Source organism: Sturnira hondurensis, unplaced genomic scaffold (assembly GCF_014824575.4).
Source record: "Sturnira hondurensis isolate 20B ecotype Veracruz unplaced genomic scaffold, ASM1482457v3 Scaffold0010448, whole genome shotgun sequence".
In the NCBI taxonomy this organism is placed as follows: Eukaryota; Metazoa; Chordata; class Mammalia; order Chiroptera; family Phyllostomidae; genus Sturnira; species Sturnira hondurensis.
In genome coordinates this window covers 245,175-269,048 of record NW_028083079.1, presented here as the reverse complement: position 1 = coordinate 269,048, position 23,874 = coordinate 245,175, and the positions used below count along the sequence as shown (strand labels likewise).

At 46.1% G+C, this 23,874-nt stretch overlaps 2 protein-coding genes across 2 annotated transcripts; one reads left to right on the top strand and one right to left on the bottom strand.

The window, feature by feature from the left end:
- Positions 1-5,220: 5,220 nt before the first annotated feature.
- CUNH9orf43 (chromosome unknown C9orf43 homolog) lies at positions 5,221-18,428 on the bottom strand. The gene is made up of 13 exons (XM_037059094.1): positions 18,219-18,428; positions 17,966-18,116; positions 15,549-15,606; positions 13,827-13,927; positions 12,159-12,222; positions 11,000-11,163; positions 10,166-10,316; positions 9,706-9,796; positions 9,366-9,436; positions 9,074-9,140; positions 6,876-6,958; positions 5,919-5,985; positions 5,221-5,706 (listed from the first exon to the last, which is right to left on the bottom strand). The coding sequence occupies exons 1-13, from the start codon at positions 18,367-18,369 to the stop codon at positions 5,429-5,431; spliced, it is 1,497 nt and encodes a 498-aa protein (XP_036914989.1). The 5' UTR covers positions 18,370-18,428; the 3' UTR covers positions 5,221-5,428.
- A 1,981-nt stretch (positions 18,429-20,409) lies between these two features.
- POLE3 (DNA polymerase epsilon 3, accessory subunit) lies at positions 20,410-23,316 on the top strand. Its single transcript, XM_037059093.1, has 4 exons — positions 20,410-20,840; positions 20,943-21,028; positions 21,379-21,497; positions 21,782-23,316. The coding sequence occupies exons 1-4, from the start codon at positions 20,775-20,777 to the stop codon at positions 21,952-21,954; spliced, it is 444 nt and encodes a 147-aa protein (XP_036914988.1). The 5' UTR covers positions 20,410-20,774; the 3' UTR covers positions 21,955-23,316.
- Positions 23,317-23,874: the final 558 nt, after the last annotated feature.

Below are 23,874 nucleotides of genomic sequence, written 5' to 3'. Positions count from 1 at the left end.
TAAAATCTCCAAGAGTCTACAAACTCTGATATACTTTCATTTGCAATTCTAATTGTTATCTTAAATGTTGTTACAGGAAAGCAAATTCCTTTGTAAATTGTACCAAATCTGTAACCGTGTCATTTTAATGTTTTGTTTTTTGGGGGTTTTTTTGTTTTGGTTTTTGGTTTTTTTGTTACGTAGAGACAGTCCATACTTTACCCTGATGCATTTACAAATATTGCATCTTCAGAAAGATCCGTGGAAAGGACTGGCTTATTCTACATTACATATTTCTGAGAGTAAATTTTCAGGTCATAATTTTTGAACTTGAATGAAGATTACTAGAACTCTACAGAGTATCTGGATTTGTAGAAATACTGGCAAATAATGAGGGTGAACAAAAATTAATTACGGGACAGAATGAAGCCAATCATAATTTCTGTAGCTTTCTGTTGAAAATATTGATAATTTAGCTTTTTTCAGAGATAAGCAAACTTGTTTTTTTTTTCTTAAAGCAATTTGGTAAATTATACTTTCATGAGCAATATTGAGGCATTTATATTTTTCTCCTTACCTGATCAATCCCTCTGGAATTTGGAAACTCTTAATGAGTATTATTATTCCCATGGCGATATGGTTATTTGCATAAATCCAATAGGACACATAAAACTAGTTTCCAACATGGTTTTATTAGCCGCGACTATGACTGGAATGTCATGTCTGAGAGAGACATGCCTAGACTCTGGATGTTAGCAAAGCCTTAAGGAATGAAGATTGGCTTTGAAGCTGATAAAATCCCCTTGGAGAAATGGCCTGGCCCCTTTCGTATTCATAAGGTTCACAGCGGTCTTTCCAGGTAAGGAGCAAAGGTTGTTTTCCTGGGAGATGGCAAGTGAGAACCTCCAGACATTTGGGGGGACCTCGAGAACTTGAGGAACTGGGTGGCCTGGCTTCTCCACCCCGTGGGGCTGATTAAAGCTCAATTTGGAAATTCCTTATCAGCTTCCAGCAAACCACACCCAAGAGTGCCTATATTATCAATTGCTATTCTTGTTATTTTTACACAAATAATTGGGCCAAATTGAAACTGTACTGAAGGCAGTAAATGAATTAGTCTTAATTCGGCTTTTTGATTAAAATGAGGGTGATTTTTAGGGAGGAGAAATTATATTTCAATAGACTCTGTGATACACAGTTGTAGACATTAAACTCTAGTTCAATGTCTAGTTCAGTTAATTGTCTTCAAAGTTTTATTTTTCACCTATGCACAGACAAGACTGGAGCAAGGATGATAGACCGGGTGCAGGTCACCAAGGCAGAAAGCCTCGGGTGCCTAGTAATGAGCATAGAAAAAAAGACTAAAAGGGGCACATTGGCAGAGGGTGGAATGGAATGGTGACTCGGATGATGAAGGGGAGGGCCCAGGGGCTCCTCTAGACACCTCCCGACCAGTCATTATTCCCCACAGGAGCCTCCAATACAACTGACAGGGGGGAGCAAGTTGCTTGACTTTTAGGAGCCACGGGAGCCACATACTCTGTACCAAACACCAAATTGACTAAAAAATAATAAAAACCCCACAACGGTCTTGGTCATAGCGGGTAGTGAGACAATGCAGCAACAAACCTCCCTCCAGCCTTTAGATGCCAACTCGGAGATCTGAAATCATCGCACAGCTTCCTCTCTTTACCTGAAGGTCCCGTCCCTCTGCTGGGACAGGGCTTGCTCTGCCAATTGCCCACTCAACTAACCTTTGCCCTGAAAGGCAGAGCTTCACCCTCAGCTCCCACTGGAACATGGACTCCAACTCCAGATGCTGTTAACCTGTCCAGGGGACCCCAGAGGAGAACTATTCCTTCCCGAGACCTACCAGCAAGTAAAAAAAAAAAGCTGTTTGGCCAAATGGGACTCCAGGGCAAGCGATCAATGTTCACCTGAACAGCCTGGGATCCTCCTGGAGAAATCCCAGATGGCGATGACTACTACGTCAGAGGTACTCTGTTACCCTGGCGGGGCGGAGCCGCACACCAGCATGTGCTTCCGAATCTCTCCCAGACTTCTTTAATCACCATAGCCAACAAAACTGCCACCTCACTTGCTAATGTTCAGAAATCTCTGGACTTTCCAGCTAAAGTTGTCTTAGACCATGGAACTGCCTCAGACTACAAACCGGTAGAACAGGGAGGAGTTTGCATGACTACCAAGCCCTCTTGCACTTCCGCTGACTCAGCTCTGGTGAGACAAGCGCCATCCGAAGCAGGCAGCAGGCTTCAACAAACATTGGTGCATCACACCCCTCTCTCTGAGGGAACTGGAGATTGGTTTGTGAGTCTGTTTTTCATGGATACCACAAGGACCCGAGAGCATATTAGCAGGGATTTTATATTGAACCATCTCTTCTTTATAATGCTTGCCTTTATTGTTTCAAAGCTCTTTATGGCTTATTTTTCTCATGATGGAAAAATTATATCTGCTCAACAGGTACCTCTAATAATATATCTCTGCTTTTGCACTGGCTGGGGTGGCTCAGTGGATTGAGCACCGGCCTGTGAGCCACAGGTCACTGGTTCAATTCCCAGTCAGGGCACATGCCTGGGTTGTGGGTCAGGTCCCAGTTAGGGGCACTCAAGAGGCAACTGATTGATGTTCCTCTTTCTCCCACTCTTTCCCTCTCTCTAAAAATAAATTTTAAAAATGTTTTTTAAAAAATAAATAAAATTGTATGCATGTAATGTATTATATATACATATTAAAGGAAATATAAAGCACATAAAAGCAAATATATATACTCACATATAATATATATTATAAAGGTGTAAGATTTTACTTTACAACAGGCTCAGGTTTTTCATTCCCCCAGAAGATTCCAAAGACATCAATAGCTCGATAGATAAGGCGGGAGAACTGACAGTGGGGAATCGTACCCATAATTGAAATAAACATAGTATACTAATCAGATGGTAACTATAAAATAGGCTGTACTAACAAACCCGTAGAAGATTCAAGTATTAAAATTTCCTTGTAAGTGTTCTGTAGACGTCAGCACCCAAGGAACGACCCTGACCACAAAAGACGGGGCATCGGCGACTCCAGCCAGAACCACCAGAAACACTCCCGCGTGTCCCGCTCCCGGATATCAGCAGTGACACTGCAGACGGAGCCATGGGAGTGTACGATGACACGAGAGCTGAGCTGAGACACTGCACGTCACCGGAAATTCCTTAGTCCCCCTCTCTCCACAGTTCCGCTGTACAAACTGGCCAGGAGGCCTGATGCTTAGATGGGCTTTGAGATGAGAGTCCTCCATCTTCCCGGTGGCCGGCCCTGAATAAAACCACTTCCCTTTACATCAGCACCTGCCTCCTGGAGCCCCGGGCAGCAGGCCTGCGTTTGGTTACCATATTTATCTGTTGAGTTGGCCAGAGAGCCAACCAAAACAGTGAGTGTTAAGCATCCTGAAAACTGTAATGCTGAATGCAGATCGTATTTCCCTAAATTCTGCTTGTGATTATCCAAATTTGAGGGGTTGGTACAATAAAGGTGAAACAAGTTTCAACCTGCTAAAGTTTTACCTCCCTTTGAAAATAGGAGCAAAGGCCAGGGTTTGGGTGGCAAATATCTTCTCACTCCAAATACGTCATGATTCGAAAGGTAACTTTGTACTCGTCAGCAGGATTTAAAAGAATGTGTGAACGTCTGAGGCTTGCTTTACAAAGTAGTGTAATGAGTTACCAGATACTTAGGCCTTCTCTTCTCTGAGTCTTCAGATAGAACGGGCAAAGGAAAGCTAAGCCCTACACACCCTCAACACCACTCCTGACCACTGGAAATCATATTTGCTTGGATGGACATGTCTGAGTGTAGGCTAAGGAAGTGGAAAAAGTTGTAAATTTTTTAATTCCCATGGAAGTTATTCTGCAATGTAATGTACATTTGAAAAATAGTATTTTCTTCAAAACAAGCCAAAAATAATGCCTCTTGGATTCCTCTCCCCATGAAGGTTCAGCTAAGTATAGTTCAGTCTAGTAGCACAAATGGTGTCGCATCATTTTATTGGGCTTGGGGATGAGAAGGAATGGCTAGGCAGCAGCTTGAGTTTTCTAATTTGGTCTGTGTTTGAGACAATGCTAAGAACTCGAACATCTAATCTGCCTTTCTTGCGTGCCCTGGACTTAGGGTAAACAAATCACTGATGAGGGACAGGTTTCTCCTTAGTTAAAGATCTCAGCCCCAGCCCAGAGTCCCGCCTCTGGCATAACAGTATCAGGAGCTTCACGGACTGCTCTCCAGTGAAAATAGTGGAAAAAAAATTGTTTTTACTCTTTTAAGTCTCTAGCAATGACCCGAAGGGCATCCAGCAAATGAAGAAACATTTGTTCAAGAAATTCTACAAAAGTCAGTGAGGACTTTTGCAAGAATATATTTGCAAGAATCTATAGCACATGCCCCCCACTTTCCCAACTTCAGTGAGATAGGAGCTCTACGCCAGGCTGTTGCAACCCCAAAACACAGGGCTCCCTCACCCCCAACTCCAAGTCAGAGGGCTGTCTCCTTGAAAGGGACAGGATGTCATCATTTCTCATCTTGCCACCAGTTTACCTGGCTGCTGAGGCTGAGTGTCTGTGAGTACAGCTGATACCTGGAGACTCCCGCCTTCTACCCAACCCTGACCTGTGGGAGGGAAGCTTGACCTCAATCATGGGGCTGCTGAGAATGCTGGGTCTCCGACTGCCCTTGCCTCGGTTCATGGGACATGGGGCCCAGAGCTTGTATTGGGTGCATAAGAATTTCGTTATATTATCCTCTTTACTTTTATGTAATTTTGAAATTTTTTCATATTAAAAAGTTTAAGGACAAAAACATTTTTTTAAAAAATCCCAAAATCAAGTGCAAGCAATCCTGAGCCTTTATGAGCATCCGGGAAATGTTCCTGCAGATTCAGTAATTTAAAAATTGCAGCTTTCGGCCTCTTTCTGGTTATTATGAGTCCTGTACCACATTAAGAGGAATATTACACATTACACAACAAATACTGAATAATTTTGTGGACGCCACTCTCAAAAGAAGGTATTTCCTGAGGATGAGAGGAACACTGAAGGGGTTCCTTCAGGTCAAATTCATCTTCCTGGAACTGGAAACCTCTCAGAGCTTCAGAGAGGAGATAAAAGTGACCCAGAAAAGAGATGCCAAGAAATATCTCTCCCCGCCTCCCAGAAACAGAGAATGAGTCTTTTGGTGAAGCAGCAGCTATGTTTACTCACAAATTATTCTGGTCCTAATGGGAAAGAAACGATTCGAGTTTAAAAGGGTGGGGCTCTTTCTTCCTCACTTATTTCAGAGGCAAGTAGAGGTGAGTGAAGAAAACAGAACCCGGAGCTCAGGCCCTGGTAAAGGCTCAAGGAGATATCCCCTCTCCTTCTAGCCCTCAAGTCCAAGGTCGCTGTCCTCAGATGTCTAAGCTCCCTGCTGGGGAATAAGGCTGTCCAGCCACGACTTCTGCCTCTGACTCCGGAGACTCTTCCCTCTGCGCCCCAGAGAGTTGGTTCTCCTCATCCTCATCATCAGTGGACTGAAGAATCCTCAGTAGCTTGAGCTCAGGGTTCCAACTTGGTCTGGATGTACTGGCTGAAAGGTCCTTTGAGGTCCTCTTTCGCTCTTCCAGCACAACCTCTGTCTCAGTACTGACGTCCTCATCAGTGGATTCTGTCCTGGATAATTCAGGACCTAAAAGAAGACCCAGCCATCACTTGTGCCTGTAGCCCTCTCCCGGCTAACTGGGACAAATGTAGGACAAAAAAGGAAGGGCGGGGGTGTCTTCAGGACCCTTCACAGGCATGAGGACTGTGTCATCCAGGGAGGTGAACCTGGTCAGCACAGAGTTAGCTCTCCCTGTCTGTCCTAGTCACTTTTAAGGTCCTTCCACCCTAGTGACTTACTCTGCTCACTGCAGGAGGAATCCAGGTAGTTCTCAGCATAGTCCATCTGTGGTCGCTCTGTGGAGTCCTATGGAATCCATTGAAGTTAGGGTAAGGAAACTTGACATTTTGTCTAAATCATGCTTTTCTCAGAGAAAGTAACATCTTAAAAAAGACAAAATCCCACAACCGGAGACTGAAGAGAGAGAGGCTTGTATCACACATTCGTTGCCCTCTAGGCCGTCCCAATGAAGCCAGAGCCCACTTTCCCCAATTCCCAGGTGCCAGCTAAGGACGGACTGGCTCCAGTCGAGGCTGCCAATTCCTCCCATTCCCGTACACACCCGCTGCTCCTTCCATCAAGAGAGAGAGTTGATTTCCTCTCCTCTTGAACCTGGGTTAGATTTGAGGATGGGGGTGTCTAATGAAATGTGGCATAAGTGACACCATTCCAGTCCTAGGCCCATCCCTAAGCAAGTGCTTGAATGAGACTGCTATGCTGTCAAAAGCCCAAACTAGCCCGTTGTAGGGAACTCATAGAAGAGAACCAAGGCACCCTGGCTAGTGTAGCTCAGTGGATTGAGTGCGGGCCTGAGAAGCAAAGGGTCGCCATTTCAATTTGCAGCCAGGGCACATGCCTGGGTTGAAGACCAGGTCCCCAGTAGGGGACACATGAGAGACAACCACACATTGATGTTTCTCTCCCACTCTTTCTCCTTCCCTTCCCCTCTACCTAAAAATAAATAAATAAAATATGAAAAAGAAGAGAACCAAGGCAACTTGGCCAACAGCCCAGCCCAAACTCCAGCTGAATGTGGCTGCATGAGAGACATCACACAGACCAGGCAAACTCTCCAGTCAACCCACAGAATCATGAGAAATAACAAACCGCGGTGGTTCCGGCTTCGGGGAGGTTGGTTGGACGGCACCGCTTAACTGAAACAGGGCCCTCACAGGATGGCCCTCATACACTCTCACCTGTTGCCAGGTGGGGCCACTTTTCTTCATCTGCTGCTGCTGCTGCTGCTTGTCACTTTCCTGACCCGGTAGAGTTCTGTGACCTAGTGACCACAAAGTCAACTCAGTCCTTTTCTTATATGTACTTCAGTCCTATGTGGGGGGCTTCTAATTGATCCCCTAGTCTACATGCGGCTCCCTATCCAGGCCAAGGCAGGAGTTTAGAGGCAGCTGAGAGGGAGTTAGGCTTTCTGAGTTCTATTTGTGATTCTGTTCACCTGGAGCTGTGCCCACATCTACTGCAGAACTAGAGACTAAGGTAAAGTGTGTGTTGAGAGACCCAGGATTCCTCCAAGGAACCTAAGCAGCAGCTTCCTGCACAGCATAGCAGCAGAAGCAGCCCCGACTCTACCTTTTCCGTTTGTGAATACTCCTTCGCCCTTCCTGCACCACAACTGATGTACATATCGGTTTCTGAAAATGAATCCCCTCCCCGCAAAAAGCTCTAGTTCCACAATTGTTCTACCTCAGCTTTATCCCCAACTAGTCCTGAAATGCACGCATTCTTTCCATTCTCAGCCTCCCTTTCTCTAAACGAACATTTGCAAGCTGCCACCAGAGGTGTGCTAAAAGGTGAAGCCAGTCAAGGAACTTCGTTGCTCAAAACCTCTGCTGGCTCTCCGCTGGGACTGGTTCCCACATTAGCTGCGCACTGAAACACTGCGGAGTTCTAAAAACACCGAGGCCCGGGTGCCAACCCCAGAAATTCTGATTTAATGGATCTGGGATGCAGCCCAGGAATTAGGGTTTTAAAAGCTCCTCGGTTGATTTCAGTGGGCAGTCAAGGCGGCGTACCCCTGACCTGGAGGGTAGAGGTCAAACATCTTGGCAGGCTTTACAAGCCCCTCCCGACCTCTCTCCCATAAACATCCAGCCCCGCAAACACAGGGGACAGCTGTGTCCCTGAGCAGCCACACTGCGCCAGGATGCCCAAGCACAGATTATTCCCACCGCCAGGACTTTTCTGCCCTGTCAGGAAAACTCACACGTACCCAAATTCCAATGCAAAAATCGTCTCTTTCACAAGGCCTTTCTCAGCTCAATGTGGACAGGCCGCCGCTCTAAGCACATGATTCAAAGGGGCACCCCATTCACCCAAGCAAAACTGCTCCTATTGGAGGTATCGGAAACAATAAAGGCACCAGAGTGGAATTCTGGGATGTGGATCACCCTGGATGGGGTGCTACCTTTGGACAAGCTGCCTCCTACCCTGGGCCACAGCCCTGGATCGGTCTGCCTCCCATGTGAAGGTGAGGAGCCTTCATAGATCTTCGAGGTAGAGGACACTGTTGGTATCAGGGAGCTCAGTGGGATGGGAAATAAACCGAGAGGGCGGCTTCCTTCCCAGGGAACACCTCCCGCCACCCTCCAGCCTTCCCAGTGCCCCAGGGTTGGAGAGTGAATTCTGATGATTAAGGAGCTATTTTCACATTACAGTCAGGAATGTCCAGTCTAAGTAGATCAGAAGGTTTTGGGGGGACTCTTTCTCCTTCCTTTCCTCCCATTCTGCACTCCCTCTGAGAAGTGTCGGGAGGATGGGGGTAAGTATATCCTTCAGCTCAGACACGATAAGAACTCCCCCCAAAAGCAAGATACCTATCTTATCTCCAGCATGAACAGGAGAGGAAAAGGACCACCTGTCAAGAATTTGCTACCCTCCCCCCAGATAAACCTAGATTATATGTTGATCTCAGCCCCAGGCTGCAGAGATTAACTTGCAGCAGAGGAGGCGGAGGGCCCAGACGCTGCTTCCTTAGAACACTCCTGGGGCTTTAGTGAGGGGCCCCAGACCTCCCCCACTTCATCAACCAATGGGCCCTCGGGGGGGTCTTCCCTTCAGTGACATGGACTTGTTCATCGCCCTCAAACTGCTCTGCCTTTTCTAAAGTCAGACCTGAGGGAAAACGGCTCTGAACCATGCTCGTGGTCCTCTCTCAAATCCCATAGGAAGCAGACATCTGGCCTTGCTTGCTTAGTAAATGTTTGAAGGAAGGACGGTAGCCAAGCCAAAGCATCCCAAGGAGAATTCTGAATACCTGATAAGACAGGTTCCCAAACGACAAACGTGTTCAGCTTTTCCTGCCCTCAGCTCTGTCCTGGGCCTCTGTCACTCTCAACCACATTCTCCTTACCACAACATGGGTCACAAACCAAGGCACCTAAATGTTTCTGCAAAGTGCTGTGGCTCCCTCGATCAGTCTTGGGTTTCTTTTTAGCCTCCTGAAACTGGCACGAGGAAGAACAGAGTCAGGACTTTTGGGAAGTGAAGAAAAGTTTTCAAAAAGAGTCTAAAAGAAGAAAGATAATATCTACATGCAAGTAGGCACTTCGTATCTATAGCCAGGCAGAGAACGGGGAGAGTCCCACCTCTCACACATTCCTTCCCGTTCCAGGCTGCACCCACAGGTCCAGTCCCAGCAAGTCCTAGGCGACCCCTCAGTGTTGCTCTACCTGTTTCTTAGTAGGTGTCTTCAGCGTCCTCTGTTGCTGCCTCTCCTGGGGCCACTGCTGCTTCCCATTACCTGGCGACCAGAAAAACAGCTTGACCCTCTTCTCCCTGACAGCTTCCACCCCCCCACCCCCACCCCTGCTGGCTGCTTGCTGTGCCCTGCTCCACAATGGTGACCCTCTCTGGTCAGGACCAAGCCGGGGCAGGCTTGCGGGGGGCGGTGGTGGCTGCTTCTTGAAATTGCAGTTTCCTGAGTTCTGTCTGTCTGTGTGACTACGGCCACAAACATAACTGAATTTGGACCAAGATCAAGTATGAGTGTGTGGGCTGAGGGAATGGTACCTGGAGACCTGGCAGCACCAGGAAACCTATTTTCTCCCTTCAGATTATAATATAATCTCTTCAAATGTTCAGGGTATCTCAATGCTGGTCTCTGGAGAAAATGAAAGAAAGAAAAACTCTACTATAGTCTTGCCCTTTCCCCAAATGTATTCCCCAAATGCATTTAACCCTCTCGTCAACACGCACTTTTGAGAACCTGGTGTGTGCAGCACTGGACCATGAGCCTGGACAGGGGAGTGGGTAGGAAACGAAGTGCAGGGGAAAGAGAGAACACTGCTCCCCTCAGCCCTCCCCACACTTTTGCTTTACAGCTGCACATAGCCCAGCCCTTCCCTGGGGCTTCAGTCCAGAGTGGACGGAGAGAAGAGAAAGAAGAAAGAGAAAGCCAACTGCCCGTGACTTGAAGGTGGAGGAATCTGGGTTTGCACAGACACCTCACTGGAGGCTCCCTAACTCTTACTTGCAGGGTGAGGCGATGTGCAGACAAAACCATCTTCGAGGAGATGGCACTGTCGGGTCGGCTGCTTTCCAGAGGACGTCTCTTTCTCATCCTGGCCAGCTCTGTGGTCATCTCCAGACAAGGTGAGGTTTTCTCTTCATCTGACCAAAGACTGCAGGGCACAGAGAGAGCCAGGCACTCAGCAACAGCTCTTCCTGGAGAGCGTGGCTGAGAGGGAACACAAAATGGGGTACGAACTTGAAGGACTGTCCACTGTGGGCCGAAAAGGCCCGTGCCAACAGCTGCTCATTCACTGACAGCTTTCGGGTAGATTCATGGTTGCGTGGACTAAGTGTTTGCTATCTGTAAGGCTCGTGTGCATTATACCAGCGAACCCTCACAGCACCCTGAGAGCAGGTATTATTGTCTCCATTTTGCAAATGAGGAAAGGGAAGCTTAAAGAAGCTAAATAACTTACCTAAATTCATGAAACCAGTAAGTTCTGATACAAAATACGAAGGTTGTGTCACTCCAAAGCACAAACCCATCCTGCCTCCCACTTATCTGTAACTCCTGGATAAAGAGGAGCGTGACTGGGCGCACCTCCTGGTGGGGATTTAAATGACGGAACATGTGTAACGTGCTTGTTTAGCACAGGGCCTGGCAGATGGAAAGCACTTGATAAACGGCACTGATTACCGGCACCACTGCGTTTTGTTAAGTCTAAGAACTCAGTGAAAAGTAGGGTGATGGTGTTCTGCCCCCCAACTCAAGAGGAACACACTGCTTTGACCCTCCTCAGCGACAAAGAAAAGCAGGGGCCCTGGCTCTCGCACAGGCATCCGTGATACTTACTCACTTAGTAGATACCGAGGTAATGTGTCAGATTGGTTCCAGAAAGGTGGGAATTCTGAATTCAGTTGCTCAAAAAAGTGTACTGGGGACGGGGGAGGCACAATTGTCCCTGGAGCTCGCAACTGTGCTCCTAAGTTCTGCCTTGCAGAGAGAAGCAGAGATGACTTGTCCTTCTGGAAGGGACACGGGGAAGAGCTCCCTGGCGCACTCTCTTCACCGCCATGTCCCACCCGCCTGCCGGCCTCCCAACCCGCCCCTGGCACATGCAACTCCCTGTTTCCAGACCTAGTCCGGCTGCCGCCCTCCCCACCCTGCACTGGGAGGACGACCACGCTCTTCCTTCTCTGGCTCCCCAACCCACTGCTGGATTCGGATCGCAACAGGGACTAGTTGTTTTGTTTCTTTTTCTCCCCAAAGGTTATTCACATATTCACTGAAGAAACTGAACAGCTATGTATTGGAAAACCATGTGTCGGACACAGGGCTAGGGCTGGGATTCAGCAATGAGCAAAATGGACCAAGACACTATTCTCATGGATGTGGCAACCTTCCAGCTCTATGACTCTCCAAGACTACATGTGTCCAACAAATGGTAGTATTAGACGTGAAAGCCCAGGTCCATCACAACGCTCAGTCCACTGAAATTCTATTTCCTTCGCACTGGGAATTAGTTTTTAACTGACCAAAAATTTCCCCTGAACATCCAACAGTTCCTCCTAACATCTCTTCAAGGTGATGCTCTTCACCTTCCTACAGGAAGGAGGTAGGGAAAAGAGTCTCTAAACACAAATGGTTTGGTAATCATTTCTTTTTTTAAATGCTTTATTTATTTATCTTTAGAGGGGAAGGGAAGGAGAGAGGCAGAGAAGTATCAATGTACGGTTGCCACTCATGCTTCCCCTGCTGGGAACTGGCCTGTGCAACCCAGGCATGTGCCCTGATTGGGAATTGAACCACGGTTGTTTGGTTCACAGGCCCGCTCTCAGTCCACTGAGGTACACCAGCCAGGGCTGGTAATCATTTCTTATGAGGGGTTTTCTTTTGCAAATTTTGTTCATTTAAAGACAGATCGGGGGAAGGGAGAACACAGCTCAAAGGAAAACAAACATAAACTCTATAGAGTAATATCATAAAGCTTTGGCCAAAGCATCAAACTCACCCCTGTAGGTGTCTTTCTTTTCTTCCTCCTATCCTGTCTGGGAACAATATGCTTCTCCGCTGGACTTGAAATAAGAATAACCACAACTTATTTCCAGACCTCTTAAACAAAAGTACCAAGAATACTTGTGAATGGTGACTATGAAGATTTCCATCCTCTATTCAATACTCAAGCATGGCTGGCTGGGAGTCCAGTTGTGCCTGCTGCCCGGGAGCTGCTAAAAAAGGACCCCCACCCTCACATCTAAATTAGGTTCCCCAGGATCCTCTCACACAATCCAGTTATTTACTTTAATAGCATTCATGCAGATTACCAATTATATACCTAGGTCTGGTGATGTCTGTAATGCCTGAATCCCCCCCCACCACAAGACTGCAGAAGGACAGGGACCAAGTCTATTTGGTTCTCTACCAAATTCTCCGTACATTGCGTGAGGAGGTGCTCAAATATTTCTACTCTGTTGTCTTCTCCTCCTTTTTGCCTGGAACATGGCTGTGATGGCTGGAGCCCTAACAGTTGCTTAGACCGTAAAATCCCCTATGAAGCACCCTAGAAGATGGAAGCCATGGCTAAGGATGATGAGCCAGAGAGCTAGAAGGAACTCTGGTTTCTGATCACCACACAGACCTGACTTACTAGCCCTGGCCCACGTACATCCGGGCTTCTTCTATATGAAAGGAAGTGAACCCTTAGGATTGTTTAAAATTTGTTTATTTACACTACACACGCACACATATACACACATACATATACATATACACACACACAAAGAATGCATATATAAAGAAGCACTAACAGGTTCTTTTTTAAAGAAGAAAACAAAATTTAAAAAATTCTTAAGTCTCATCATCTAAATAGTCACTCAACAAGAAACTGAAAGCCTCGGCAGTCATAAAAGAAAAACCACTTTTGCCCTGACCAGGGTGGCTTGGTTGGATGGGCAGCATCCCGAAAGCGAAAGGTCCCTGGTTGGATTCTCAGTCGGAGCACATGTCTGGGTTGTGGGTTTGGTCCCCAGTCCGGGTGCATGTGAGAGGCAACAGTTTCTCTCTCACAACCATGTTTCTCTCCTTTTCTTTTCTCCCTCCCTTTTCCTCTCTCTATAAGTAAGTAAGTAAGTAAAGAAAGGAAATTTTTGTAAAAAAAGGAAGCAAAACTAGTTTATTCCAAAAATTGTCAGTATTAGCAAGGCTTTGGGCCTTTGGTATCTGAGCGATCTTGGTAACGTTCAGCTTGTATACAAACTCTGTGTGCTGTTTGCTTCGTGCCACTGTGCTACTGGGGCCTTGGGGTTGAGCCCAAAGATTCACGTGCTTCACCGAAAACTTTTTCACTAGTTGCTGATGGCTAATAAGAAAAACTAATAGTCAGAAAGCATTTGTTTCTTAATAAAACCTCAAAAATACACTGGGCCCTATCTTGTACACTATTTACTGCCACGTGGAATTTCATACAGAGAAGTCCCAGGACGTGAATCTCAAAGTGCATTCAAACCGAATTCCAACGTGGCAAGTGTCAGATACAAGAGACTATGACCTCCTCTGGTGGTGTCCTTCCTGCTGCCTGCCGTGGGGCGGCTACAAAGGGGATCATAAAAGGAGGCCTGCAGAAGACAGCAGGGCTTTGCAGAAGAGCTGAACACCTCTTAGTTCTAGACGTGACACTCACCCAACACGGTCCTCGGGTTCTTTTGGGATCCAGACTACAGCCATATTTCTAACATCTTGGGGGCAAGAAAGTGGTGTCTCATTCAAATTTACCACTGGAAGCTAAGAGAAAAATATAAAGCTTATGTATCGTTTAAAGGTACCAGTTCCTGATGGCACTCAGTACCAAACCAAGAAGGTTCAATTGTCATGCGAACCAGAAGGGTACACAAGATAACAAAAAGACATCCTCCTATCCCCCAAACACCTTCATAATATTCCCCTTAGAAACCAGGTTTCAGTACAGGTACTGTAAGAGTAAGCATTTATTAAGTGAAAAGCCTCCCCACTTCCTGTGACATTACGGTGACATCCCAACCCACCCCATAGAAGGAAGGGCACCTCAGAGCTTACCCAAGGGAAGACTAATTCTGGCCACTCCACTCCCAAAACTTAGATCCTCCGGAGATATTACAGCGTAATTTGGGAGTAGGGGGATTGACAGAGACAAAAGCAACTTTTCTACTTTTTTAGCCTATCTATAATTATGGGCGTCTACATAAAAGTTAATGTCTTAACTCTCTTCATATTTAGCTATTTAAAATACCAGAACACTGATTGCCCCAGGAGTCCTTATAAATGATCTCATATCTCTAGTAGTAAAGGGGGTGGCTAAGAATAAGGTTGTCCCCATGAAAAGGAACTGACAGGCTTAGGGGAATAGGAAGGAGTTCTTTGCACTGTAAGCCTTTTCCTGCCTCTGAATTTAGAATCATGTCCATGTATTATCTATTCAAATATTTAATTTAAAACTCATTTAATCTAACCCTCTTGTTCCAAAGTGGTCAAAGAGGTGAGCACTTTGTTCCTTTATCCATTCCAACCTACCTATCCTCTCTTAGTTCCTCACACACCCCACAATGTGACACTGAAAAGTGACGTATCTCATGAAAAAATAAAAAGCATCAATAGGACTGCAAAGAATAGCAAATCTCTCTTATTGTACATGAATATCTCAATGGCTGGGTTTTCCTCCCTAAACTCTAATTTAGTTCTGCTCCTAACTAGCTACGTGCTTTAGCAAAATCACTTCCTATCTGGGCCTCAGTTTCTTCAACTGTGAAATATATGAGATAGACCATAGTGATGTTCTTCAAACTGTAATTGCAACTTATTTATAGGTCATCGCCTCAAATCGAGTGAATTGTGGCCTACATTGTTTAAAAGTGAAATAGAATAAAATAAAACAGGAAAGAAAACCTCAGAGTGCAACCCCCTTAGTTAGGGTAAGGATTGTTCCATGACATTTTTGTTACACAACGTAATTCTAACTGTAGGTTACAGCTAAAAATGTTTGCAAGTCATCAGAGTAGATGACCTTAGGGCCCGATTTAGGTCTGCCACTCTGGCATTCTAGTCTCCCTGTATTGTGAGATGACAGTGTTTACTTAGGAGCGGAGCACGTTCTAAGTAGGGTAGAGACAAAATGCTCACATATGCCAAACTGCCACAGATCAAACGCACTTGTGCCTGGGATTTCTGGAAACAGTACAGCATGTAAAGCCATTAGCACAGAGCCTGGCGTATAGCAAGGGCCCAAGGTTAGGTAGTTGTCATCATCATCACGACCATCATCATTCAGATTGCAGCCATCCCCAAAATCAGTGCTAAATAGAGGCAAGTGTTTATTTCCACCAGTAAAGAGAAGACACAGAGGAAGTACCTTTTTCAATCGGTGACTTACTTTGAAAGATCTATCAGTACGGTTGATCAAATCTTTGTCAGGTAACTTCTTCCGAGGCCTAAAAAATGAGTTTCTGAACATGAGACTGAGATGCAAAGGGCTTCTTGGGATGATCCAATGAGTGCTATGAGGAAAAGCCTTCTGCTATTGAAAGCCTTGGACTGACTACTTACCGAATGAATGTAGAATCCTGCCATCTCATCAAGTTTTGTTTGTTTTTCGTGGGACAGCTCCCAAACAGACACTGCACGTTGCAAACACTGCAGGACTATTTGTTGGGTCAAACTGAATGCAGAGCCTATGCCTCTCTCTCTCCCCAGCTACAGATGGTTCCATAACCATCAATAAAAGTTCATTAAGTACCTTTGATGGAGATGTCCGAAAACATATTAAATAAACAAAATGTGGCATTACACACAGAGGAATATTTTTTAAAAAGGAAAGAAATTCTGATACATGCTACAACACAGAAGAACATTGAAAACATCACACTAGATGAAATAAACCAGACACAAAAGGATAAATACTGTATGATTCCACTTATATGAGGTACCTACAACCGGCGAATTCATAGACAGAAAACATAATAGAGGTTATCAGAAGCTGGAGGGAGGAGGGGATGAGGGGCTATTGTTTAATGAGTACGAAGTTCCCGTTTGAGATGATGAAACAGTTCCAGCAACGGATATTGGTGATGGTCGCACGACATTGTGAACGTACTTAATGCTACTGAACTGTGCACCTAAAAATTGTGCCGTGGTAAATTTCATTTGCATATACTTCACAACAAAAAAGAGAATACTGTCCTCTTATATTTTCTAACCACTTGCTATTTTATTTTTTAAAAAACATGTTAAATGTATAAATGAATAAATATTGAAAAGAGATATAAGCTAAAGGCCCACTCCTTAGCCTGACTTAGTCCTACACGCTGTAGGCCCCTGCTTTTTACTCCAGCTCCCCAGTCTTACCTCTGACCACTCCCCTATTCCTGCTGTATGTTCTAAACACACAGAACTTTTTTCCTGATACCTAAAGAATTTCTTTTTGCCTTCCGGGTTTTGTATGTGCTATTTCTGGAGTCTAGAACTCTCTTCCTGTACTTCTCCCACCTACAACCCCCACTTCACTAAGCTGCTCTAATTTCAGGTCTAGGTAAGACACCACCTACACAGAAGGCAGTGCCCTGGGTTAGGGATCCTTCCCATGTGCGTCCACACACCTAGGGGGCGCTCTTCTTGCTACACTCATCACAATGAAGGACTCTCCGACTTCCCAGCTAGGCCGAAAGCCCCGTGAGGGTAAAGACTCTATCTTGTTCACCATTGTATCCCCAGTGCCCAGGAAAGCAGCCCCCACTGAGATATATCTGTGAATTCAAGGAGTGACTGAACAAATGATCCCATGGTCTTGGCCTTCATAGGCCCTGCCTGGGAAAAGCCACTGTTTTCCAGAGTTTGAGTCCTAGAGAACCTAAAAGGAGTCCTTTCCTTCCCTACACGATCTTTAGCCTAAGAAAAACCACCAGGGGCTGCTTAAATGGAATCGGAGGCAAGAAATCGCAGGCAAGAAATCGCTACAAGAGCCACTGCTAGTGCTTTAAGTCCAGGCAACAGGGTCTTCAAATGTCAAAGGTCTGCGATTTCCACAGATACCTTTACTTTAACTTCACACATCGACAAGTACTAACCGAGTACCTAAACTTTGTAGGATATTCAAAAGGAAAAGCCATTGCTTCTTCCTTCAGGAGCCTATAGTTTCATACATAAAAGATAAGAAAGATAGCATGTGTAGACAGTTTCTGATGACCCACAGAAGTTAATGAGATTGTCCCTGATATGGGCTGAATTGCATCCCCCGAAATTCGTTTGTTGATGCCCTAACCCCAGGTACCTCATATCTTCACTGTTTTTGGAGACAGGCTCTTTAAAGAGGTAACTAAGGTAAAATGAGGTAATACCAGTGAGCCCTCATCTAATAGGACTGGTGTCCTTATAAAAAGAGTAGCTAGGACACACACACACAGAGGGAAGACCATGTTAAGACACGGGGAGAAGACAGCCACCTACAAGCTAAGGAGCAAGGGCTCAGAAGAAAGTGGTTCTGTCAACTCCCTAATCTTGAACTTCTAGCCTCCAGAATTTTTAAGAAGATAAATTTCTGTTGTTTAAGCCACTCAGTCTGCGGCACGCTGTATATATGGCACCCTAGCAAAAACTAATACAATCCCCATTTTAACCAACTCCTAGAACCCAAATAAGAATGCTTTCTTTTAGTTTCCCTCTACCTATTTACCACTTCCTTCACTGAATTAGTATTTTAACTCAGCTTTCTCAAAGCCTTCCACAAGGGTAAAGAAAGTCAACCCAGAATTTTGCAATAGCAGGCACTTAAAGGAAGATTCCACGATAATTTACCTGCCTTGAAATTTGGAGTCAAACTTTGAACCCTGAGACAATAAAGAGTGAGGCTTGGTGAAGGTAAATCCTGGTAAATGACGATGAGGACATTTCTTGGCCTGGAAGCAGGAATCTGAGATGTTTACAATGGTGACCACAGGGAGTTTGTCTGAGAAAACAGACCGGAAGAAAACATGTAACATAACAAAAGGGAAGCAAACAGAAATAGTTCAAAGGTCTTATAAGGAAAGAGACAAGCTGGCTAATTCACCATCAACATCCAGAGGGCTTCTGCGGCACGCGTCCAAGATTCGAGGGTGGCCCCGCTCGACCCGGCGGATGGTTGCCCAGCATTGCGGATGCTGACAAACAGCCATATCACAGGTGGTTTCATCCCACTGGCTCTCATCTGGCAAGTCCATAGTTACAAATGGTTTAGGACAAAAGCCGACCTTGCAGCTTTCTAGCCCTTTGGAGAAACAACCACGTAATTAGGGAGTATTCTACACTAGCCGGATCTTAATTTGGATTCAAAGCATAAAATATCTCCATCGAACACTTATAGGTAAATGGTGGTCACAGGATAATTAAGAACTGGGTAACAAGCAAGTCAGAAAACCTCACAGTGTGAAGTAAAGCGGCAAGAGTCTGGGAGCAGACCGACTTCAGAAGGTCTCCTAATTTGCCACTAAGATTGGTTAATCTGAACTTCAATTTCTTCATCTGCCAAATGAGGATAAGCCTATTTCACAGGCTCACTACAAAAATGAGTTAATGGGCAGTAAAAGGTCTGGCATATAGTTCAGAATAAATATCAGCACCCTTTCCTTTTCCCCTTTATTAGTCATTAAGGAGAAGATACCACCATCTCCAAAAAGTCTTGTCAAAAAACGATGAATGTCGTTCCAGAAGTACTTTAGATGGCTCAAAACTTTGGAAGACATGTTTCCTTTTTCAGTAGGCTCCAGTTCTCATCCAGGCAGTGAAATATGCACTGGAAATTAATGGATTTGCCCAAACAGCTAATCTAGCAGACTCGAGGCCATTGGCTTTTCATTCACTGTGTGGTCCTAGGTGAGTGACTTCACCTCTCTTAGCCGGTTTCCTCATATGAGGGAGAGGAAGGGAAATTCCTAAATAGGATTGGAAGAACATTAAATGAAAAAAACGTACTTTTATGTGTGGTAATGTAAAAGGTATTCCATCAATGTTATCATCTTTCTCTCTCTAGAAATGTTTTATACAATCGCTACCACCTGATTCATGATAACTTTGTAAGGATAGTGTCCATTTCTACTTTCTTTTATTCAACATGTTTATGGACTACCAAATACGTGAGCATGGAGAGCAGTCATAACAAAACAAGTGCCTGTTCTAAAGGACTTTTAATTCAGACCCAAGATAGCAAAATATTGGCCTAGGATTGCACCTGTCCTATGACTTGTTTAGGCTGTACTTTGAGCCATTATTTTTCATGGAAATAGTCCATAACGTCCAGATTTCTGGCTCCTTTCAGAGACCAAAATATCTGACAAGTGTGCCCAGTTCCAACAGGACAGCAACTGACTGACGCTGAGCACCTCCTGCCATCTTTAAACCAGGTCTGTCTTATCCAAGTGGAGTTTTCCCACCAGATGCAATAGTTTCTAATGGAAGCCGTTTCAGTTGCCATTTATCCTCAGATTGCCATTGCTTTTTCTCATAATAGGGAAATATTTCTCTTGCTCATTATTAATAGCAGGAAAACAAAAAGGTGATGAGACATGTTTTATTAAAAAACAGCAGTCTTCAATGGGAGTGAAGACAATGTCTACGTACATAATATGAAAATGATACAACTTTAAAAGCCATCGTAAAGCTATCTATGGTAGTTCCTTTGACTGGGAAGGATGTTCGATGAACGATTTTATAAACTAAAAAACAAAATTCTAAGAGGGTTTGTTTTTGAATGAGAAAGTGATGTATTATTCTCACAACCTGCCTGTCGCCCTTCCATTACCTTGGCAGACCGAATTGAGCCCTGACGTCTAGTCACTCCCATCTCTATGTTGCCAGCATTGGTGCTCTGCTGGCAAATTCATTTGCGTTGGAAAATTCTAGGTAACAGTATTTCTTAATACTATTATTACCAAGTTTGGAAGGGTGTAGTTATTAAAGATAAACATCAGCTCCGGTACGAGTTGAAAAAAGACTCCCTGCTTCGTTCTGGTGAAAGGGAATGAGAATCCGGCCTCGAGGGGCCGGGATTCCGAGGAATTCACGCTTAGCTACACAGCTGGGAGTTAAAGCCCAAGGATTAAACGCTGTTCTTCAAGGGGCGGTGAGAGGCCTGCGGGCCCCTCCCACCAGGCCCCGCCTCTCGCTCAAAGGAGCCCCGCCCCACCGCCCCGTCCCCCTTCTTCCTCCCCATCCCCCAGGCAACGCGCCAGGCTGCGCCGTCGCCCAGCAGCAGCGCACAGCACTATGGGGAGGAAACGGAAGCCCCAGTGCGCCCAACTTAGTCTGGTGAAGAATCACAGACGTGATGGTGGGATGAGGAAGACAAATGAGCTTGGGAAGGGACATCGGGTATCGGAGGGTCCGGACAGAACCCCAGGCGAGCCGAAACCATAGCACCGTGGAACGTTCGGCTGCCCCGGCAACTGGAGGCGGAGGCGGGGCCAGTGGAGTAGGGAGGCTACGCCGCGCGGGGCAGTATGGGACACAGTGGGCAACGTGGGCTGGGACGGAAGCCTCGTTGGGTCAGACCGTGGCGACGCGGGAAGTCCGGACGCTGTGGCTGTCTGAAGAGGAGGCCTGAGGCGGAGGTGCAGCCCTGGTGGCGGCAATGGCGGAGAGGCCCGAGGACCTAAATCTGCCCAACGCCGTCATCACTAGGATCATCAAGGAGGCGGTGAGCAGCTAGACTGACAGATGGGCCAGGGCGGACGAGCGGGCAGGGGCGGGAAGCGGGACCCGAGCCGGCAGCTTTTGCTCACCCCTGCTCTTCTCACAGCTCCCGGACGGTGTCAACATCTCCAAGGAGGCCCGCAGCGCCATCTCCCGTGCCGCCAGCGTCTTCGTGCTGTATGCCACATCCTGGTGAGGCGGCGGGCACAGCTAGCCAGAGCGTAACTGGCTCTGTGGCGTGAGGGAGGCGCAAAGGGACCCCCGGGTCGGGGCCCACAAACCCCTGTAACAGCGTCCTACCTCCTGGAAGGAGGTTCACAGTCCTCCCCCGGTTTTTGCAAGTTCTGAAGCAAATGGAACAAAATAACTTTGCTTGAACCCTTTTGTACGGGAGTGGGGGGCGGGAGTTCCCAAGTCACAGCACTCTGCATCTAAGACGTGGGTTTTCCCATTGCACCTCTGGGTGCTCTTTTTTCCGCCCACGCCATAGGCAGCAGGAGAGGATCTGACAGCCCTTAATCTTTCTTCTCTTCTTGTTTCAGTGCCAACAACTTTGCGATGAAAGGGAAACGCAAGACGCTGAATGCCAGCGATGTGCTCTCGGCCATGGAGGAAATGGAGTTCCAGCGGTTTGTTACCCCATTAAAAGAAGCTCTGGAAGGTAATGATGAGCCTTTTATTTTTTCAGCCAAGGAGGTGCTCGTCCTGTGTGACCTGTTCACCTGGTCCTAAAGGGACCCGAGTCTTTCCCAGCTTGGGTCCCTTTAAGCCCAAGAAGCAAGTATTGGATGTGACTCAGAAACAGTGCGGTTAGCGCCGTCTGAAGTCTGTTTTGTAATACCGGGCAGGTTATTTTTCCTCTTGGGCCACAGGTATACTGTGAAGTTAGCTGCGCTGTCGGCTTGGTTCCGCCCTGCCTCCTAACCCCCTCCTTCCTCCTTACAGCATATAGGAGGGAGCAGAAAGGCAAGAAGGAAGCTTCTGAGCAAAAGAAGAAGGACAAAGACAGAAAAACAGACTCAGAAGAGCAAGACAAGAGTAGGGATGAGGACAATGATGAAGACGAGGAACGGTTGGAAGAAGAAGAACAGAATGAGGAGGAGGAAGTGGACAACTGAATAGGGTGAGAAGACTGTGGCTTCTGGAAGGCACCACTGGGGAATGTGGTGATGTTTACCCGAAGCTGTTTCCTACTGGGCAGAGCAGCCTTAGGCAGAAGAGCCTGAGAAGATGGAAATGAAAACTGGCTAGAAATATCAAAAGCAGCGCTTCCCAAACTCAGAGCCTCTGAGTAACAGAATCCTGTTTTGCTTAATCAGTCTGAAGGTTATGACTTTTTGTCAAGAGGGATTCCGAACTGATAATCAACTTAATCTTGTTTACTTACCTATATGATTAGGAGGTTTTTGGTTCCCAGTTCCCTTCCACCTCCACCAAAAATAGTAACTTCCATGCCACCTGCTGTGTTCCAAATCACAGGGGGCAGCCGAGGCTCAGGAAAAACTGGGGCTTAGATCATGGACAGCCTGTTTGTACAGTGTTTGGCAATGCCAGCTTACTACGCATGGTGAAAATGGCATAGTTTTGAGAAATTGCTAAAAGGCTGTGGGAGAACAATGAAATCTGTGTCTCTTCACTTGACAGTGACATGATTTCATTTTGGTTTGTACCGACCTGCTTGGCTTAGGACCCCTCTAGATTGCCTGTAGGCATTTGACCTGTTGGGGTAGCTGCACTCTGGGCGCAGAGGGTTTTAAATCCTCAGTGTAGAGTGGAGTCAGTCAAGCAAGTGTGCCAATGTCTTACTCTTAGAAAAGAGATGGTTTAGTCTTGGATGCACCTCACTGTCTGCCACTGTGCAGGTTTAGAGTTTGTTGTCACCTCCTGGAAGGTATAAAATACCAGGCTTTCTCTTCCTGTAGTCCATTTACCGGACTTGGGACTGTGGCTTTCCATTCTTCCAATTCATGACAAGTTCTAAACTTTATTTCTCCTAGACACAACTTTCTCCTGTGTTTCCCACTTCCTGCCTCTCCTCCGCTCCCCATCCTCCCCCTCCTCCTTTTCTCACACTGCCAGTGCAGGAACTTTAATAATCTACTTAATAACATCCCAAAGTGCAAGTTCCTCTGCTTTCTTAGTTCTAATCTCTCGTTTTAGAAATGATTGTGTAAACTTCTGTGAACCTTAAGGGAAATCCGATGGTGCTCAGGAATTTAATCCCCCCCACCCCGCCCCAACCATCCCTTTTAACTGCTTCTAAAGTACCTCTGTTGACCTTTCTTAGGGTTTTTCTTCCTCTTTCATTTAGTGCTTCAGGCACTTTTTTGTTTGTCTCTAAGGCAGTTGACAGGTAGTGATGTGTAATTGGACACTGTTAATTGTTAAATTAATACAGTGAAAAATTTGTTGATAGTGAGTGAAGAATGTTGAGAAAATTATAGTGCTTTGTACAAATAAAGAACATTGTTGTTACAAGTGATGACTCCTGTCTCATCCTGCTTGCTTGTGATAAGCTTTTGGGGAACATCTGATCGTGCCCTATATAGTTTTGGGGCTATGGACCCGGGGCCCATCTTTGTAAAAATGGGATCCTGCAACACCTTGGGTGACCAGCAGGTGCTGCTGGTTCACAGGCAAGGGAGCTGCTCTTTGAGAGCCACAAGAGCTTTCCATGGTTCTGCTGGACACCCCATATTCCAGATGTCTAACAACTGCAAACATTGTTGAGTTCCTGCTCTGTGTCTGGTGCTGCATCCCTAATCTGCATAGCTTTTTCAAATCATGACTTTATAAGTAACATTTCACGAAGATACAACTCCAAGAGTCATTAGGTTAGTGGGTTTTTTCTCTTCTCCAGAGCAGAAATACGGCTTCTGGACCCTGAGTGGTGTGGCTAAGTGGGTTGGGTGTCATCCTGTGAAGTGAAAGGTCACTGGTTTGATTCCTGGTCAGGGCACATGCCCAGGCTGCAGGGCTGGTCCCAGTTGGGGTGCATGTGAGGCAACCAGTCGATGTTCTTCTCCCTCCTTTCCCCT

Coding starts and splice junctions, on each gene's coding strand:
- CUNH9orf43 (XM_037059094.1), bottom strand. CDS start 18,369: ATGGACTTGCCAGATGAGAGCCAGTGGGATGAAACCACCTGTGATATG. Junction 11,164..12,158: donor AAAGAAAGACACCTACAGGG/GTGAGTTTGATG, acceptor CAGAAGGACAAG/TCATCTCTGCTTCTCTCTGC. Junction 5,986..6,875: donor GTGGCCCCACCTGGCAACAG/GTGAGAGTGTAT, acceptor TGGATTCCATAG/GACTCCACAGAGCGACCACA.
- POLE3 (XM_037059093.1), top strand. CDS start 20,775: ATGGCGGAGAGGCCCGAGGACCTAAATCTGCCCAACGCCGTCATCACT. Junction 20,841..20,942: donor CTAGGATCATCAAGGAGGCG/GTGAGCAGCTAG, acceptor CTCTTCTCACAG/CTCCCGGACGGTGTCAACAT. Junction 21,029..21,378: donor GTGCTGTATGCCACATCCTG/GTGAGGCGGCGG, acceptor TTCTTGTTTCAG/TGCCAACAACTTTGCGATGA.